Source organism: Mustela putorius, unplaced genomic scaffold, assembly GCF_011764305.1.
Source record: "Mustela putorius furo isolate JIRA1106 unplaced genomic scaffold, ASM1176430v1.1 tig00000139_pilon_pilon_pilon, whole genome shotgun sequence".
Classification (NCBI taxonomy): Eukaryota; Metazoa; Chordata; class Mammalia; order Carnivora; family Mustelidae; genus Mustela; species Mustela putorius.
Window position 1 is genome coordinate 7,057,562 of NW_025421293.1, and position 20,093 is coordinate 7,077,654.

The 20,093-nt window shown below is 56.5% G+C and overlaps 1 protein-coding gene across 7 annotated transcripts in view; it reads right to left on the reverse strand.

Moving 5' to 3' along the window:
- The window catches only part of CUX1 (cut like homeobox 1), a 352,615-nt gene that overhangs the window by 70,173 nt on the left and 262,349 nt on the right, over window positions 1-20,093 (reverse strand). For 3 of the 7 annotated variants that reach the window (XM_045075004.1, XM_045075001.1, XM_045074999.1), the window contains exons 11-15: window positions 14,180-14,368; window positions 6,373-6,431; window positions 2,908-2,956; window positions 1,796-1,892; window positions 140-811 (exon numbers count right to left, since the gene is read on the reverse strand). In XM_045075004.1, the coding sequence (XP_044930939.1) occupies window positions 140-811; window positions 1,796-1,892; window positions 2,908-2,956; window positions 6,373-6,431; window positions 14,180-14,368 (1,066 nt within the window). The remainder of the gene's footprint in view (window positions 1-139; window positions 812-1,795; window positions 1,893-2,907; window positions 2,957-6,372; window positions 6,432-14,179; window positions 14,369-20,093) is intronic. The other 4 variants (XM_045075002.1, XM_004761600.3, XM_045075000.1 and 1 more) reach the window with 3 other exon arrangements.

Genomic DNA, 20,093 nt, shown 5'->3' on the forward strand with positions numbered 1-20,093 from the left:
TGGCAAAACTCAAGAGAATTTTACCTGATGTGATGCGCAAATGTTTTGTCGCGCGCGCACATGCACAGTCACACGCACACGCACACACACAGCCCTGACCGGGCTCCCACGCTGGCGCCGGCCCCCGAGAGCCTCTCACCTCTTTGTCTGCCTTGGATGCTGCGAAGAGCCAAGATGTTCTGCTCGTCCGAGAGGAACTGCTTCATCTTGTGAAAGGGCTCCTTGCCGCGAACGGTCAGTTTATTCCATGGCTTGGGCCGGGCCAGAATCTCGCTCACGGACCCTTGAGACAGTCCCAAGACATAGTGTCCGAAAATGCGCTGTCCGATATTGTGCTTGATCAACTGTTCCTTCACCTGCCGGGCGATTTCGGCCGTGTCTATCTCCTCGCCCTCGGAGACGCTCCCAGCGCTTTCTGACTGGCTGGGAGACGGGGCCATGCCATTTACATCTGGGCTCTGTTGTAATGGACTTTGGGAAGATATGGAGTTTGTGCTGTATGGACCTGTTGAAAAAATCATGCTTGTGCTTCCTGCTTCCTGTATGGCCTTGGAGTAGAAGGACTGCATGAGCTGTCGTTGGAGGAGGGAGTTTAGTGCAAATTTTCCCGAAGAAGCCAGGGGTAGGCTGGGGCTTGCCAGGGATGAGCTGAAAAAGTCTTGCGTTAACCCCGCTGGTGAGAACTGGTGTGTACCATTAGTATTGGAAGCCTGCTCCCCCGTGTTGCGGGACAACTGAGGAGGAGGGGAGGCCGGCATGGGTCCAGGGCGCCGACTCTCAGGCTGGTCTTTCCCTTTTCTCCTGGCTGACCCTACAAGGAAGGGCAAACATAATGCATTATGGGGGATTCAAAAGGGAAAAAAAACCAAGACCAAAATGCCAAGTTTGCCCCGCACAAGGGAAAAAAAAAAAGTGCAGATTTTTTCCAAGGGCCAATGAGGTGTGTTGGTTTGTTTTTCGATTGAATTTTTCAGTTAGCCAAACGAGGCCCCCCGAAACAAGCAACATGCATTTCATGTTTGCACCTTTCTTGTACGTTGCAGCCTGGAGAGTCCCCTCGACACGGATTCAAACCCCTAACGTGGCAAGGGGCCGGTACCACACACAGTAAAGAGTCGACAGGTCGCGGGGCCTCGGGTCGGCCGCTAGCGTTCGAGCTATTACCAGAAGGGCCCCGCCTGAGGCGCAGCAAACACTGACATTTGGGGACCAACGGATCCTCGCACACCACTTGCTCTGAGGCGAAAGCACTGCACCGAGTCCGCTCGATCGAAGGCACGCACATTTTTAAGAACGAAATATCATCGGAGCCCGAGACACTGTTAAACGGTTTACCAGCTGCCAAAACCAGAAGCAGTCAGTGACGCCACCATTTTGGGACGAGCAAAGAAAGGCTAAGGACGGGGGACGCGCTCCCAAGGAACACCTGACAAAGGAAGAAAAGCTCCGCTGAGGCCGGGAGCAGCCCCCGAAACACCACGAGACAAAGGCCGCACGCCTGGGAGCGGACCGGCGAGGCCGCCGTCCTCCGAGGGTCCCTCCCGGCCGCTCCGGCCACACCGGCCCTAACTGACCTCCGCAGGCGCCTGCGGCCACACGCCTCGTCGCGAGCCTTGGTAAGCGGGGCGGGGGGTGAGGGGAGCCGTGAGGAGGACCCGGAGGAGACCAAGCGCTCATTAGTCAAGGCTGTCATCGACCGCTGCTGCTCCCGCCATGCATCGACTCACGGTTCACCTTCCTCTTCCTCGGCCCCTGGCGGGGACCGAGCGCGGCCCACGACACCCTGTCAACCTACCACTCAGGTCGCTGTTGGAGATGCGCAGTGCGGCGTTCTCGGACTGCAGCGAGCGGTTCTTCTCCAGCAGCAGCACCTCCAGGGGCTTGGATGCGTCCTAGATGGGGCAGAGCAGGGCTCACCATGGGGCCGGCCGCCCTCCCGCTCCCAGGGGCCGCTGGACCCCGTGACCCCTGCTGTGATGGCCTGTGCACCTGGCTCTCTGGCGCCAGTGCGTTCCTGGAATCTACCTTCCCCTGGAGATGCTCCCACACCAGGGGCGAGCACTCGAGTTCCTTTCCGAGAGGATGCGCTCCTGTCCTGGCCATTCTTCTTTTAGCCCTGCGCAGCTTCTAGAAAACTCCCTGCTCTCTGTGCCATCCCCAGGTTCCATGAGTCTAAACCTGTGCCTTATTGCGAGGATGGGCCGCCGAGCCACAAACCTGTCTGCAGGTCACTGCAGAGGTGACCCTTTCCTTGCGGCCAGCCCCAGAGAGTCAGCTGCCGTCGGCGCACAGGGAGCAGCACTCCATTTGATGCCTTAAATTCTACCTCGCTCCCAGGCTCCCGGGCACCAGGGTCATTTTGCCCAGTCTCTTTTTCACGTGAGGCAACAGATAAAAGTTCCTGGGGTGCCTCAGTGGCTCAGTGGGTTAAGCCTCTGCCTTTGGCTCAGGTCATGATCTCAGGGTCCTGGGGTCAAGCCCCGCGTTGGGTTCTCTGCTCAGCGGGGAGCCTGCTTCTCCCCCACGCCCCCAGCGCCTGCCTCTCTGCCTACTTGTGATCTCTGTCAAATAAATAAATAAAATAAAATAAAATAAAAAAGAAAGAAAGTTCCTAAGCCAGTCCATTTGGGTCTAAAAGTGGTCTTATCCACGTTCTTAGCGCCTGCCTGAGTGGAACCACAAAGTCATGTGAACTGAGAGCTACCCGTCTGGAAAACACTCACTTTTCTTGCCTCTTTTTGATGAAAGATAATGCGCTTGAACTTGCTTAAGGTTCCCGGGAAATGACTCGTCAGCCGTAGGCGGGAGGTCTCATGGAAATTTCGAGAGCGTGAGGCTAGCCCAGGGACGGACAGTGACCACGTGAGCTGGCCCTCATGCACACTGATAGCAAGCGAGAGCACGTACCTGTGTCCCAGCGCCCTCGGACGGTGCGAACTCCATGGACTTCAGGATGCTGTGGAGAGCAACACAGAGCGGTTATTCCCCGCTCCTACCTTTGACAATGGCCGCACTAATGAGCGCGAACATCGCGCTCTCCTGCACTCCAGGAACGGACACCCTGACAGCTTTAACAACCTCTCTGGCAGCAGCAGCATCTGATAGCGTCTCTAGAATAACTATTCAACTAGCAGTTGGCCAGCGAAAGTTTCCTGCCCGGCATGTAAATCATTCCATATGGAATCACACCAGGGCTGTTCAGAGTATAATTTTAAAGTTGAACACAGACGTAACATTGTTGCAAGTGGAATGTATTTGCCAGGCTTACAGGGAATGAGAAAGTTGTAAGCAGGAAGCCAGAGAGAGAAACCTCATCCCTCCCACCTGCCCCAGGGCCAGACGCTCACTTGGTGGCGGGCACGAGGGACCTGGGAAACTAGGCAAAAGGCCAGGTCCCAGAGTGGTTGGCTCAACGGGCGGCCACAGCCCTGCTCCAGGGCCCCCCGGCGCTGCAGGGGAGCGGGACTGGATCTCCTTTGTTCTCCTTGTAGCTGCAATCACCTCGGTCCTGGCCTGTTTCCACCAGTCCGTGAGCCCAGCGAGTCTGGGTGCCCAGAACCATGGTTTCCAGCGTTCCTTTCAAAGGGACGTGCCTTCCTGTGTCTGAGTCTATCCGGGAGGGAAGGGCGGTGGGCCCACATGGCCCCAGGAGCTTGGGAGCCCCGGCACCCAGCCACCTGAGCTCTCCCAGCGTTCTGATGGCCGTGACTTTGGCCTCTGTCCTCTTTAAGTTCCGCAGAAGTGTCATCAAGAGAACCCGGTGTAGGGGCGTCTGGGCGGCTCAGTTGGTTGAGCGTCTGCCTTTGGCTCAGGTTATGATCCCAGAGTTCTGGGATCGAGCCCTACATCGGGCTCTAGGCTCGGCAGGAAGCCTGCTTCTCCCTTTCCCTGCTGTTCTGCCTACTTGTGCTCTACCAAATGAATGAATAAAATCTTAAGAAAAAAAAAAAAAGCAGCATGTTGTACAAATGCCCAGGGGCCCAGGAGATCCCCCTGCTACAGCGACCGTGGCAGTCACTAAGGAGCTGACTGCTGTTTGTGGCTTTATCTTCGCAGTGACCTGCGTCACACAGACCAACAGAACAGGAACGAGAGAGCAGCTGGGTGGGAGAGGGGGAGGTGGGGAACCTTGTAATTTTATTTTATAGGGAGCTATTGAAAATACTAAGAAGTCGGGGCCGCATTGCGTCAGCCGGGAGAGAGGTGACGAGCAGTCTAGAACTTGTCCTCTTTTAAGGCCGTCGCGTTTGTGCTATGTTCTTGTCTGAGATCTTCTCGAGAGCTGTGTAACAAAAGGCTGAAGTGAGCCTATGAGCTTACACCCCAAACACCAGCGTCGGCTCATGTGTTCCCTGGATCTTTACCGATGGCCTGCCGGGTGCCGGGCACTCGGAGGGCCAGAAGCGCTCTGCCCCTCGCCCTTGCAAGCTCCACAGGCTGTCACAGGCCGGCGACAAACTGCAAGCAGCACTCGAGGGAGAACACCTGCCGGGTGCCCTTGGCAGCAGAAATCTCCTCGGGGGTGGAGACGGGGTCCGTCTCCGGAGGAGTCAGTTTCTGAGAAGGGCCCGGGACAGGGATGGGACAGCAGGCGGGCGCGTGTGTGGAAGGGCCCTCAGATCACTAGGAAGCGGGAGGGCAGGAATGTATTTTAGCAGAAAAGCCACCCGAGTGGGGCCTCCAGATGCCAGACCCAGGGCTGGGGGAGGGGGCGCGGTGTGTGCCTGCGGCAGAAAGGGCTGCGGGGAACGTGCGCGCCGCTCTGGGAGGAAGAGGCCCGCCAGCACGCAGCGGCCGGCCGCGTGGGAGGGCAGGGACCTTGAACGTGCTGCGGGGCTGAGCTACGCGGAGCTGCAGGACTGAGCTTCGGGGATGGGAGGGGGCGGGGGGCGAAGGCCTCCCCATCCGAGTACTAGGAGGCACACGTTGTTTGCTTGTGAGTGGGAGGAAGAGGAAGGGCGGGCGACGGGGCCAGGAGGGGCAGACAGGGAGGGTCGGACCCGGGGACAGGGCGCGCCTCCAGCCGGAAGAGGCCGCACCTGACCGTGGGCAGGCGTAGGCAGGTGCAGGGGGTGTTCCAGGAGGTGCTGCAAGGCTGTCTGCGGCCCGGGGGGCGGGACTGTCCAGGGAAAGACACTTTGCACGGCGGGGCACGGGGCGAGGAGCCACTGGCACGCGGTCGCCAGCGAGGCTGGGGGAGGCTGGGGGAGCTCGTGACCGAGGGAGGGCGACGGGCCCTGAGGGCAGGAGGTTGAAGAGGCCTTCCCGTGGGCTTTTTTAAGCAAACCCGAGGGAATGGAATTCAGAGTACCAAGAACAGCATGGCGAGTGGGTGTAGGCTTATTTTAAAAGGAGAAATTAAAAGTGTTGGGGGGGGCTGATGGGATAGCAGGGGAGTCGGGAGGATCTGGGGTGCGGGTGGGGGGCGTCAGCCTGGAGACAAGGGAGGGAGATGCCCCACCAGAGCGGGGGTCGGAGGCCGAGGAGGTGTCTTTGGTGGGGTTGGAGCCCAAAAGGGAGGGGCAGAGGGACGCCTTTGCTGCAGCAGTGCGGAACCCAGGCCGGCGGGGCCCAGTGGCCGTCTGGCGTATTTGGGAGCCCAGCCATGGAGGTAGGGATGCCCGTGAGCTCCAGGAGGGCCGGAGGTGGCCCTGGGTGAAGGATTTTGGGGCGACAGGGCACGGCTGGGAGGCCAGGCACGAGGGGGCAACTTCTACTTGGGAATATTTGCATTAGACAGGCCTTCAGCTTTGTCTCCCGAATGGGAAATTGTACCTGAGAGCGGGAAGTCCTGGTGTCTGAAGGTGGTCAGGGCGGTGTGAGGCCATGTGTACTCTTTCCACTGGAAAACACTCCCCTCGGGGCGCCTGGGTGGCTCAGTGGGTTGAGCCTCTGCCTTCGGCTCAGGTCATGATCCCGGGGTCCTGGGATCGAGCCCCGCATCGGGCTCCCTGCTCAGCAGGGAGTCTGCTTCTCCTCCCTCTGTCCCTCCCACTCTTCCTCAAATAAATAAAATCTTTAAAAAAAAAGCAACCTCGAGACAAAACATTTCCCTGCTCTGCTCCTGTCTGGGAACTCACTGCTGGAACACAAGCTCGTATTTCATAATTTCTATCAGGGCACCGTCTCTCCCAATTCTGTGCATACTTAAAATGACAACTTCTCAGAAGAAAAAGTCCCAAGAGCTCAGGCACAGGCCTGAGTGCACACGCCCGTGGCACCGAGCCGCCCGGGACCCGGCCCAGGGATGGAGCAGTCGCCAAGGCCCAGAGCAAGGGCCTGCGGCCGCCTCGTATCTGGCATAGCGTTTCCTTAGCAGAAGTCGCCAGCGAGCTCTGGCTATGGGGTGGCCATGCCGGTGTCGCCACTTACTTTAGTTCTTTCTTCACTTCTTCATAGTCAGCCTGTCCTTTGAGTTTTTCTTCCAGTTGCTGAAAACAGAGGAATATTATTAGTGGCCGTGTCTGCAACAGGTTGCTTCAATATGAACCAAATGTTTATGTCTCCATCCTGCACCCCCAAATCTGCATGTTGCATTCCAGCCCTCCAGGGTGACGGTGTCAGGAGGCGGGGACTTTGGGGGCGACTGGGTCACCAGCAGGAGAGCCCCATGGATGAGATCAGTGGCCTCACCCCAGTGTGTGCGGACATGGTGGGAAGTCTCTGTGAATCGGCCAGGGCCCTGATGGTGGGACCTCCCAGCCTCCGGAACTGGGAGAAATACGTGTTTTTTGTTTAAAACACCCCTGATGTCCTATTAACGGCCGTCTGCACAGACTAGTCCCCAGAGAAAGGCCAGTTGTCCCTAGAAGGCACACAAACACGTCAAAGTGAATGGTGCCAATGTGCGGGGTCCCTTTCCTGGCCATCACACTTCTGGTCTGGTGCGAGCGCTGAGTGTATACGAGCCAGTGTGAACACGCACACGCACGGGGATATATGGTGTAATGTCAGACTCAACCAGGGTAGAACGGAACTTTCCAAAAGGGGAAAACAGAATGAGAAAAGGCCATTTTGTACAAAACGGCAAACAGAACAAAGAGAAGTTCTCGGCACTTGTGTGGCTTTCCGCGAGCTACGTTAGGCTAGCTGACGCGTGCGGTCAGTTGTCGACACCGCTGACGGGACCCTGCTAACGAGGGGCACAAGCCCTTGGTCGCTGAGTGTTGGCATCGGAGAGGCACTGTGGGGAAAAAGCATCTGCACCTTCAGATCCGTCCCCCAGCCCCCCGATGTGGGCGTTTCAGGAGTGGAGGCCTGCTCAGCTGGGTGGTCTTTTTGTCAGGGTCCCGCGGGAGGGCCCTGGCAGGGCACCAGGCCAGCGGGGCCAAGGCTGGGCACAGTCGACTCTCCGGCCCTCGCATGCCCTTCAGAGGGGGGAGGAGACGACACACACCCCAGCTACGCTGCTGCTCTGAGAGCTCGCGGGGCACCAGTGGGGCTGGTCTCCGCAGGCTTTTCTTGCTTTGGGTGGTCAGAGAGGAAGTCTCCCTCCACGTCGGTGCTCGGACTAGTGGCTTCCGTCCTCCCACAAAGGGGAAGGGAATGAGGCAGCCTCATGTAAAACAAAGACCCAGCCCAGCCGGGGCACAGCTGACAATTCAGCACGTTCGCAGGCTTGGGGTGAACGAATTCCAGGTCCCAAATCCAAAGCGCTCCCAGTTGCCTTTTAAGGTTCTGCTTGGCCAGCCACGGCTACGGCCACAGTTTAAGGCTGACAGAGAATATTCTAGAATTTGGGGAGGAGATGCCCATCGGGCCCATTAGTTCACCCGAATCTCAACTTGCTGGCTGCTGAAGAGTTCAGGTGTCCTGGAAACTCCACTCACTCAGCTCATCTTTGCCCATCGCCTTTGCTGGCCGTTTCTTGTCTGTATGTCCATCGCGTAAAAGGGCTCTCTGTCCTAGCTCCCTTTTATGACCTCCTGCAACCTGATGTATCACGATGGTGTCTCATCATACCCAACGGAGTGGGGGCGGTTAGCATGCACTCATTTTCCGACCACAGATCTCCGGAGGTGCTCTCGAAGAAGTGATGACTGCGTTCTTTCTCTAGTCGTGGGCCAGCCCTCCCGAACAAGAGACCACTGGGTGCCGCTGGACGCAGAGCGCCTTTCAGGCTGTGGAATTCAGACGCTGGATATGAAACGCACAGAGAACTACAGTAGGAAGGGCAGCGAGACGGGACAATCCAGACCACTTTAGAAGCCAGCAAGGCTCTGAACCTGGAATCAGGTCTGTCGCTTATGAGCGGGACACCTTGGGGCACGATAATCAGTGTTTCATCTGTGAAATACTCAAGGGCAGCAAAGACCTCAAAGGGTTGGGGGAAGGAGCACAGGGCCAGGTCCTGGTGTAGATGTGGCACTACAGGGCCTCTGAAGTGGGCTGTCACCAACGCCAAGCCTCCCAGGGAACACGGCTTTGCAGACCTATGAGGGGCCCTAATTAGAAGGTTTTAGAACTGGAGTCATGTCACTTGGTTGGATGTGACAGTTTTCACCGAGGACGGACTCGTCTGCTGAAATTTCTGCTGCCTGCCCGGGGGCATCTTAATCAAGAAGAACCTCAAGTTTGCTTCTGTAAACCTCTGACGCTCGTTTCTTGGGGCCGACACCAGGATGCAGGCCTGGCAGGGCTGTCCGACAAAGCACGTGAGGACCTGTGAGCACCGGGAGCCCGTCCTCACCAACGTCTCTGGGGAGTGGCACTTCCCAGAGCCACACCCTGTCCTCTGCTTGGGTCTTTGACCAGAGACTCCTCACTGGGTGTCTGAAAAGCCTAGTTTCAAAAAACTCTCAATCTGGACTGGGCAACAGGGGCCCTGGCTGTTGTCCTCTGGGGAGAAAGGCTCCTCCCAGATTCTGCGAGCGCTCCTTGGAGGGGCCAGATTCAGGGCTGGGTTCTTCACCCCCTAAGACTAGCTCATTTAACTGCCGCGCTTCTGTGGAGGTGGCCGTGTGCCCCCAAAAAGAAAACAACCCCCCCGAGTCCCACCATCAGATCGCACTGGGGCACGGGCCGGCCCCACCCACGGGTCCCTGTGATTCCAGGAGGAACTGACAAGGCGCATGCTGGCAGGCCAAGCCGGGTGCTCTCTGGAGGCCGGGGCTCCGGAGCCCAATAGATCAGCCAAGGCCTGGCTCTGCCGCTCAGTTGCAGGGTGACTTTGAACAAGACACAACTTCTCCGAGCCTCAGTTTACTTGTCTATAAAATGGGGATAATGGCATCCACGGTAAGGGGGCTTTGGTGAGGCTGGACAGGATAATGCTCACTGGAGTGTAGTACGCAGCAAAGCACCCTGGAGATGGGGGGCGGTTACTGTTCCTGGTGTCATTAGGACTTTATCCCTGGGGGGTGGTACTGAGTAGGACCGTATGATTCTGGAAGGGGCTCCCTGGTTCTGAATACAAGGGCTCTGTTTACGAAGTTCTCCACTTCCTAACAGGTGTAGCCTGTAGGGCCTCATCCTCTTCCTCTGGACAATGGGGACAGTAAGAAAATGGGTCCTCGCGGGCCAGCAGCGGGGACCTGCAGGACGAGTGCAGGCTGCCAGCACCCCTCCGACAGGACCGTCGTAGGATCCAGTCCCATCCGTTCAGTGACACAGCACACATTCATGGTCCCGGGAGCTCAGCAGGCACTCAACGAGAAGACTTTGAGTTGCCAGAATAATTATCCATATGCAGTTCTTAAAATGCTCTAGGGATACCAACTCACAGGACTGTTGGCAGGAAGACTGATGCGGACACCTTCAGGAAGGCGTTTCTTTTGGGTGGCCCGGCGAGGCGAGCCTGCGGCTGTGTGTAGGTGGTGAGTGACACTGCGTCTTCACGGGGATCCCTGGGCTGAGGGGCCACCAGCCGTGAATAGGGACGTGTGACCAGGCTCCCTGGTCCTGGGGGTGGGGGGTGGGGTCAGATGCATCGCCCCTTGGGTTAACACGCCATGTCTGAAGTCCTGGCTGAGGCCGTGTGCACCTTCCTTCCCTCGCACAGGGAACCGTCTGGTCTCCACAATTCCTTGGTGAGAGGTTGACTTAGGATCTACTGGGTTAGTACCCAGGACCAGACTGTGGCAGGGGAGTGATGGTTATCCTGGAGGGCTCGCTGTCGGCGGGAGCAGCGTGACCCCGGATGGGGAAGGGCGATCCCCAGGAAGGCAGCCCTGTTGGAGGTCACTTCCAATTTGCCTGTGCTGTGATCCAGGTGTGACGCTGGCAGCTGACTCCTCCTCACAGAATGCTGCCATCACAGACCAGGAGGGTTCAGGCTCAATGCTCAGGCCATAGGGACACTGCCTGCAGGTGGAAACACCCGGGTCTGACGTGAGGTGACCGGGGCACGTGTGTCTTTCTGAGAGAACAAGTCCAGAAGTAATCAGCTCCTGAAAGCCCTCCTAGTGCCGCGTGGTCTACTACAGCCGCCCTGGGAGGGCCCCCTTGTGACCTCCTGCTCCCCCCACAACCTTACGCGGACCTCGAGGCCTATAGCTCGGATGGAGTCCTTTGGTTTCTCCAAGATTGATTCCAGGGCGCTCTTCCCTGGGCCCTCACCCCAGTGGCTGGGCAGATCGCCTCTGCTTCCTGTGCAGGCGTAACCTCCACCCTCCTCCTCCCCACGGAAGCCTCACTCCTTCCTCTCCCTGAATCTGTGCTGCTCACACGGTCTTTGAGACGCAGCCAGCACAAGGCTGGGGGAGGCCCGGCCCCAGACTCTCTGCTCCCGGGACTTTTGATGTTTGGGCTCATCTGTGCGACCAGGGTACGTCTCTCCTGCTGGGGCACGGGAGCAGTGGAAGGACTCGAACGGGCCTCCCCTGACCTCAGCAACCTCCTCTGCGAGACCACGATCGCCATCACGGCGGCTCGAGGGGCGAGCCTGAGACGTCGATGAGACGCTCACTGAAATGCGACTGAAGGTAGCCTCATTGCGGAGAAACCCGCAGCCGGGTTAGGGAGCCTGTGTAGCGAAGCGCCAGCGTCCAGAAACCAAGAACTGAGCCAAGCTAGAGAAATGGTTTTCAGTTCTTTCCCTGGCCCAGCCCTCGGAGGGTCACAGCGTGCTCCACGGGGCTCAACAGGGGCTCAATCAGAACTGCAGGGGTGGGGGGCAGAGAGTGGGTGCGGCATGTGGTTTGGAGACAGCTCCCCGCCCCAGGTGATTCTAACACCCCCCCCCCGCCACGGGGAAGTACTCATCTTTAGAAAATACAGTGTCTCCCAAGGGGAGATTGGCATTCTTTTAGCTAGCCTTTCTCATAAATAGCCATTTTCCACTAAAGCTATTGGTAGCGTGATCTTCTGTGCTTTAGCGAGTGAAATGCAGGTGACCGCCTAATTAGACTGCGTCTGTCCTGAGCCGCTCCAACAGAAGACCACAGAACAGAGTCATCAAAAATAGCAGTCCTGTAATGGCAGTGGGTTATTTCCTTAATCACGAACACAGAATTAGCCCACACAAGCAGCGATGTGCCCGAGGACTTGTCAGATTCGGCAGGTAGGAACCTCTCCGGCTTCCGAGTCTGTTTCCACGTCTGTGTGAAGATGGGAGGGGCACCCTGTGTGTGGACAGCGAGGCGTATAGGGTGAACTTGGCTTGAGAAAGCAGAACACGGAGAAAGAGAGACGGGCAGACATGCAACTGTTGATTCACCCTCCTGGAATTACCAATTGATCGTCGGGATGAGGAAACGTTGGTTGCAAGAGATGGAGACTTTCGAGGTGCTAGAGAAAGCAAACCCGCGGGTCCCCAAATATATTCCATTTCAGGGTATGCCACCGAGAAAACCCCGACAAGCTCAAGAGCAGAGACACTGCCCTGTGAAATCAAGTCCCCGAGCGCCATCGGCATTCACGGCAAAACCATGTCCCCTGACGCCCCAAAGCGGAGTGGGGGCCGTCAGCCGAAGCATCCCCAGCCGGCCATCCCGCTTTGAGCCCCGCACCATGTGTCCCGGAGTCTCTGGCTGCTGGGCCAGAGACCCTCTCACCCCCTTGCCCGTCACAAAAGCATCAGGTTGCCAATTTGATGGGTCTCATTCAGAACATATTTTTCCTAATAACCGTATTGCTGTTTAGTTTAGATTTGAGACTATAAATTATACACACTAGGAAAAAAAAAAAAAAGCAAAGCCCTCGGAAGATATCTCATTCCATTAACCTGCCTCCTTCGGGTGAGGGAGGTAGATGAGCCTGTCTGGGGAGGCTAATGCCTTTTGTGCGAGGGTTTGGTATTGGGGGGATCTTCACTCCTGGTGACAAGGGGTTAAGATAATTAGAATCAGAGAAGTCTCGTTACTAGAGGATATGTTTTGATTATTAGATCAGATGAAGATAAGGGAGCGATAATTTTGGAAGAAGTATTGCCAAATTGTTTCATTAACTGCACCGTATTAAAGAATTCCCCCAAGATACGGATAAAGAACATTAATTTGTGAAACTGCGTTTCATTTTTTGTGTGTGTGAAGGCAAACATTAAAACCTTAACTGATTTAGAAGCAATTGCTCCATAATAAAAAATGTAAGGTCTATAGCCTCCTTCTAGTCAAACGCAGGATGTATCTTGAGTCATACCCCTTAACTATAACAAAGCAGCGAAAGGCAAATTATCTAATAATAATGTCACTGCTGGGGTCAGAAATGGCTGTAACACGAGAAAATTAGATTTAATCTAGAAATAAAAAATGAACGCTGGCACTCATTGGGCAGGCTGATGGGAGAGTAAGAACCACGGAAGAAATAAATGCTTTGGTCGATAACGAATATGTCAACCCTCTCCCCACATCAGCAGGACTGGCTCCTCAGAGGGGCCCAGGCACCCGGCAGCTAGCTTCTCGGACGGCGCACGACGTGCACTCCGAAGAGGCCAGGAGGAAACCAGGAGGGAGAGCAGTGGGTGCCCCGGGTCAGGGAGGTCAGACTGGCAAGCCGCCCACCAGATGGTGGCTCGGCTTGAGGTCAGAAACACGGTCGTGCCTCGGGAAGGGAAATCTCAGTTTTTCAAAAAAAATTAAAACGGGCCTAACTACACTCTGGAATTCCTTTACGTAAGAGAAAGTTTTCCTGACATTTTCACAGCTGACCTTGATGCACTGTATTTAGTACACGAAGACTGCGCTTGGCCATCATTCGCACTGCGCGAACAGATGCTGGGCGGGCATCGCGCAGGCTGGGGAGGGATGGCAGAGTGGGGGCCTGTGTCGCCCGGGGGCCGGGCCCACACCCTTGCTGGTCCCGTCGCCTATCATCAGATAGGACACCTCTGAGGAGGCCCTTCTGGCCCAGACACGCCACAAGTTTAGTGTGCGAGGATTTTCCTCGTGTTGTGCTAACTATAACAGGTTGAAAATATCTCCAATCAAGTATAATTATTTTTTAAAATATACTGAAAGGCTGGCAGAGCTGGACGAAAGGCATGTCTGTGCAGATGGCCTGCGACCTTGGCAATGACTTCAATCCCACACAAGCAGGTGCACAAAATGTCCTTCTTCGGGAGGCCAGGTGGGGAAGCAGCACCGTGGGTGGGCCCTGAGGACGGGGCCTTCCACCAAGCACTGCCTGCGAGGGACAGCCCGTGAAGGGCAGTGCCATCCTGGCAAGAGCTGGCAGAAGGGTTCAAACTCACTCTCCCTGCCTTGGGCTCCGGACTCTGCTTCTAGCTCCCTCACGGAGATTCAAGGCTGTCCTACGTGCAGTCAGTTCCAGACAAGACGCTCTCCGGAAGGAAGCTCTGCCAGCCCCTGTGTGCCTGTGCCTCTTTTAGAGATGTGTCCAGGGGAACCTCATGCCTCCTTCTGTTCCCACTGTTCTCACCGGAGGGAAAAACTCTTGCCGATGGTTGCAGCTCAGGCTGACAAAACCCTGAACCGTGGCATCTGCTTTTAAGGTGAGGATGGATTCTGACCGTGACCTGGGCAGACCACAAACGTGAAAGACACTTGTGCAACGGCCAAGGCGGGGCTGACAAGGTGGCCTTGGAACGAAGGCCTCTTGCTGCAGTAAAGGACACCCAGCATGTGTCCCAGACAGTGAGGACAGAATCGACCCCCTGGGCCGCTTCGCCCTGGGCTCCCTGCAGGGTTGCATGCGGAGGAAGGCAGAGGCAGGGTGTGTGCGCGTGTGCGCGCGGGTGCGCGTCCGGCCCTCCCTCGGCCCGTGGCCCGCACGGCGCCCTTACTTTGAGTGTGCTGTTCTTGGCGCTCAGCTGCTGCTCGAGCTGGGAGATCTGGCTGGCCGAGTTCTCCCGCAGCTTCGTGAGGCTGGCCTGGAGTCGCTGCACGTCCTCCACCAGCTGCGCGATCTCCCGCTCTTTAGCCGCCAACTCAACTTCCAGGCTGGAGCGGGTCAGCACCTCTATGGCCTGCTCCTGCGGAGGAGAAAGGAAATGACAAAACTGTCCTGGCTTCAAGCGGGGCTTGTGCTCACCGGCGCTGGCAATGGAGGCAAGAACGTGCACGTGGAGTGACAGGGACGGCGCATTTGCCTTGAGATGTCACCTCCTGCCTCCGCTGGGGCGGACGTGCCAACGCCCACCCTGCCCACCTTCCCGTCTGCACCATGAACGCGCCTGGATTTGGTCACCGGACGAGTATTTACTGGGTGCACACCCGGAACCAGAGACACGCTGTGAGCACCGGGGGAACAGTCCCCATTGTCCCAGGGCATCCTGTCCGTGCGTGGCATCCTGAGATGCCAAAGCCTGTTGGGCCCCAACTGTGCCACCCCGAAACTGAAGCAGGGGCGGGGCATGGGGACAGACTTGGGGGAGGCAGTGGGGAGGGTCCTCGTCGAGATGGGGACACCTGGGCCACCACCTGAAGGTGACAGGGTCTTTCTGCGTGCTGGGGGTGCCAATAGAGCAGGCTCCGAGGGGGTCCCCTGATAGAATGCAAAGTTCGCTACTGTCCTATCCAGAGGCTGGGGTGGTATCTGACCAACTGATTCCTAGTTGGCATTTTAAAGAAGAGCTAAAAGATGTGGCAGGGCGCATTTAGCATTTCTTTGCTTAGGAACGCTGATAACTGACGTTAAAACCTTACTGCCATCCACCCTCCCAACCCCCCGCCCCAATTTGCTCATTTTGGAAACTATACAGAATAGGAAAAAGGTATTTAAAAAAACAACAGAAGAAAAAGTCAATTCTACTCCCCAAGGACTAAACCTGTCCTTTTTTCAAGTTTTAAAAGGAAGTCTGGAAGCTTTCCTGGTGGGTGGCCGCACTTTTTCTGGGCGTGGCCAGGGGACAGGGATGGAAAGACAGGACACCCTGGTCTCTGTGACAGCAGGGACCTGGGGGCAGCTCAGACTACAGCGTGGGGTGTCATCCTCGCTGTTGTGCCCCTCCCCCTGAAGTGCCCCAGTTCACGTCTTGCTCTCGCCCATGCTGGCAGGTGCGCCCCGCCACGCCAGGCACAATGTGCTTGTCCCGGGGTTATCAAGGTCGGGGACAGCCAGCAGTCAGGGAAGCAGGTTTTTCACATCCCCCTGCCGGGAAATTAAGGATCCAACCATTCAAGAATGTAAAGCTTTGTGTGCAAAGGAATGGCCCTTTTCTTCTTACTCTCTTGGAAAGTAAGGCCTTCATCCCCCCACCCCCCAGTCCTGGCAGACACGCACATGGCCCCGGGGAGCACCTTCCCACCAGCTTCTTTAAAAAGGCACGCGCTGTCCTGATCAGCTCTGTTCCGAGTGTGCTCCCTGGGCTGGCACCAACTCAGGAAAATGTTGCCGGTACACAGGGAGACAAGCCCGGAGAGGGAAACTGAGTGTTCAGAAACTTCCCTAGCAATTCAACGTTACTGTGACGCGCCGACTGCCTTCTGTAAAAGGACCCATCTGCAACAGTTGGGGAATTAACAACAAAACCAAACCCGCTCGCCCCTGACCTCTGAGCGTGTGGGAAGCCCCGCCCCCCGGCAACGCTGGCTGGGACCCAGGTCAGGAGCCAAGGGGACCTGAGACCCGTCCTCCTGCCTGTGTCAGGGGTTAGCGCCCAAGACAGGGAGAGAAGCGCGTGGAAGCGAGCCATGAGGAGGAGGGAAGGGGGCAGAAAGACTGGGGGGCTTGGTCAAAAGAAGAGGGGCTCCATGTCGGGGTGGGAGCACTAGGGAGGCACGGAGATTACAAGAGCAGGGACAGGGCAGGAGGGGGCGTCACCAATGCTGTGGACAGCTCGGAAAGGGGCGAGCCCCTCGCCACCTGACGGCCGTTGAGGAGAGCGGCCGGGGTGCCCACACTTGTGGCAGTGGGCCTGGGGGGGCACGGAGGGGATGCGATGAGAGGGTATGAGGGAGGTTGGTTTCATGGGGTGCAAACATTGAGCCACATTGTCTCATTTTAACTTATTTATCAATTTTCCAACCTGATACCATGATAATGGTTTCAAGTGCTCTCCGGGAGAGTCTGCATCAGGAGCCCAAATGGGGCTCTGGGGCTTTATTTTCCTAGTTTTAATTTAATTTAATTAATTTATTTTTAAAAGATTTTATTTATTTACTTGAGAGAGAGAGAGAGAGAGAGAAAGTGAGAGCAGGAGAAGGGAGAGGGTCAGAGGGAGAAGCAGACTCCCCGCTGAGCAGGGAGCCCGATGCAGGACGTGATCCCGAGACTCCAAGATCATGACCTGATCTGAAGGCAGTCGCTTAGCTGACTGAGCCACCCAGGGGCCCGATTTTTTTTATTTTTAAAAGATTTTATTTATTTGACAGAGACACAGCGAGAGCGGAATACAGGCAGGGAGAGTGGGAGAGGGAGAAGCAGGCTTCCCACTGAGCAGGGAGCCTGATGTGGGGCTCAATCCCGGGACCCCAGGTCACGACCTGAGCCAAAGGCAGATGCTTAGCCACTGAGCCACCCAAGCTCCCCGAATCTGGGGGGGTTTAAATGGGGAAGGGCAAGTTGAATATCCCAGGGTAAGTGGTTCAAATGGTATGTGTAGAAACAGCAGCCAGCGATGCTGAGCCTGGAGTCAGGACGGGGACCAGAGGGCCATCTGCTCAACTCCAGGGCCCGAAACTGGCCTGGCCCCACTCTGCCCGTGCGACCTTGGGCACGTCAATGGACTCTCAGGCACCCAGGCCGGATTCCTCATTCATAACATAGCCAAAGTCATTTGTGTCTTACATAAGCTCCAAGAGATGAGATCATCCTCCCCAAAGCAGTAAGACCTTGGAAATGAGACAGAGAAGGTCATTCTACTCGAAGCCCAAACGGGCTCACTTCCTGGCTGTCCCATCACGAGGACACGCGGGAGATAAGAACTAGACAAGGGCCCAGGAGGCGATGAAGGGGCAGGGGGTAGAGGGGGCGGAGGTGGGTCTCAGCCCCTGGGCGCAAGCTACAAAGGAAGTTGTGTGATGCAGTGAGCACGGGCTGAGAGGGGTGCCCTGCACGACTGCGGGGAGGTCAGCGTCAGGCACTGGAGATGCTCCTGCGATCACTGCCAGGAAGTGAAATGTACACGATTCAAAGAGGGTCAGGACCGCGGGCTCCCGTGTGTCTCTCTGGGCCTCAATTCAGCTGTACCTGAAGCACCCCGGGGCTTTAGAAAATACATGGGCTCTGGGCCCTCCCCTGGAGCCTGAGGCTCAGCATCAGGACTCTGGCTGGGATGAGCCTCTGAAGGAAGGAACAGAACTAACTCCCCCTGGGGGGCACCAGAACCAAGTCCCCAGAGTCTGTCCCAGCAGGGATATCCCTGTAGCTCCAGGCTTCCACGGCCTGTAGGGGGTCCTACGTGCTTCCGGGTGCCAGGTCTCGGGTGTGGGAGCTGCGATGGCTCAGCGGCCAGGAGAGGATGTGGGAAAACTGTCTGTAGAGTCTGAAAACATGGTTAAAAAGGCAGGCCTTAAGATGATGAGTCCAAAGGGAAAAATGAATGTTAAAGCAGAAGTTACTGATGCAGGACTTTGTCCCCCTAAGCCCTGTTCACCCGCCCTCGCTCCCAAGCTGCGCGCGTCTGAGCCCTCCAGCGGAGACCAGCACGCCCAGGCTGAAATGAGCTACAGAACCATCTCTTTTACCCTGCAGCCATTTCCGTATCAAATATGGATGAGACACAAGAGCCCTACTTGAGATGGGAAAAAAACCCAACATGACATGATGGTGCACCTAGGACCCCAGACTCAGAGAGAGATGCCCGGCTCTCGGCTAACACCTGACTTACATTTACCCCGGGCGGGGAAAGGGGAGGGCCTCAGTTTCACTTTCTTACCGACCCTCTGTGTTTCTGCCAACACCAAGTGGCCGGACAGGCTGATTCCATCTGGAGGATTCACCTGGTAGGGTCGGCTGACACACAGGCGTGTTTCCTAATATTCTGGTTTGTTTCGGTTCAAGGGGCGGCCTGCCATAAGTACTTGACAAAGGACCCGCTTCCGTCCTGTCTCACTGACCGCACGCGAAGGCGAGCAGCTCGACGGAGGGGAGAGGAGTGCGTCATGGAGGACGACTTAGGCTCAAACTCCAGCTTGATCACGGTCGAGCTGTGTGACCTCGGGTAAATGACTTAACTTCTCTGAGCCTGTTTCTTTATTTGTCACACGAGGATAACAAAACCCACCTCTAACGACCGTGTTGTCTCAAGACATAAATGAGCCAACCAGATCAAGCCCCAGTGCGGCCCCCACCTCAGCGTAAGAGCCCACCGCGAGGCGGCTCGCCTTCCACGACCGGTGAGTCCGTTCAGACACCCAACGGATCGGCTTTTGCTCCATCTATGGCCTCCACTGTTTCCCTGCCGCGTCCTGCCAGCCAAGCCCAACAGACATTTTCCCACTGGCCTTGTCTGCTGTGTTTGCTCCGCGGCTGGCTGGAGCTCGAGTTGGAGCTACTGGGAGCGCAGGCCTCGGTCGGGGCGCGGGGAGGCCTGGCAGGGCCGCTCTCGGACGACTGAACCCGAGCCACGTAAACACGGCACTTAGCCCGTGATGAAGTGTTTAAGCGCCTCGAGGACCCACAACTTACTCTACCTGTAAAAACATTCACTTCCTTCTGAGATGCTCTGGTTGCTGCCGTCTTGGATGGTGCCAGAAATCCTCTCAATCAGAAACATTTAGCTCGGGAGCCCCATGCAGACACACGAGGATGGACGGCTTTCTCTCAGGAAGCCCAGGCGACCACAGAGGCCGGGAGAGCAGCCGGACCAACTCCTTCCTCGAGGGTTTCTTGCTGCCCTGGCCATGGCGCCAGGTCCCATGCTGGCACGTGTGGGTAAAGGGACAGTGACAGAGCCAAGGGGATGTTTCAGGTAAAATGAATATCGGAGTCCACGAAGTTGTGATGGCTCCTTAAATGGAAATCTTTCCTCTGCACTTGAACCCCTTAAATCATGTTCTCTGGAATGTTAATTGACTAATTATTTTTAAAACGGAATGTCAACTTAAGGAAAGGAAATGAAAAATCCGTTCTTAAAAAGGGGTCCTCACACTAAAACTCTGCTTCGGATTCTCTCCCGGGGAATCATTTTAAGAAGTCCTGCTTGAGTCCTGGCTGGGCCACTGGGGCCGAGCCTTCTGGGCCCACAGGTTTACATTCTGGAACTTTCACTTCATCATGTAGGTGAAGAAAGGAAATGCCTGCCTCACGGGTTACGCGGAAGAGTGGTTGTCTAAGCGATGTGTGAGCGGGTCTCCTGGTAAGACCGTGCCCCCTCTGGAAGGGCCTGCCCCTCCCTGCTCCCTTGTTCTCCCACTGTCCACACAGCAGGCCTCTGCTAAAGGAAAGGACACCCACAAACACAACTCACCCACCACAGGCCTCGGGAGCAGGAGGGCCCTGGGAGCCACTGACTCCTGCTCTGTTCACAGGAAACTGAGGCCGCCCAAGTTTGGCTACCTGAGGTCTGTCAGCAAACAGGGTATGAGCTGAGCTTTGAACCCGGGGCTCCTGGATCAGAGATGGTGAGGCCAACCGCAGTGAGTCAGTGCTGAGGTTCTGAGTGACTGTGATTTTAGGTTAGGACTTGCTCTAAGCGCTTTGCTTATAAGGATTTCCAGAACTCTTACAACACACATGATGAAACCCAGGCCTGGGGAAAGTCAGGCTACTTGTCGCAAGTCATGCAGCGCTGGGGTCTGACCCCAGAGGCCTGG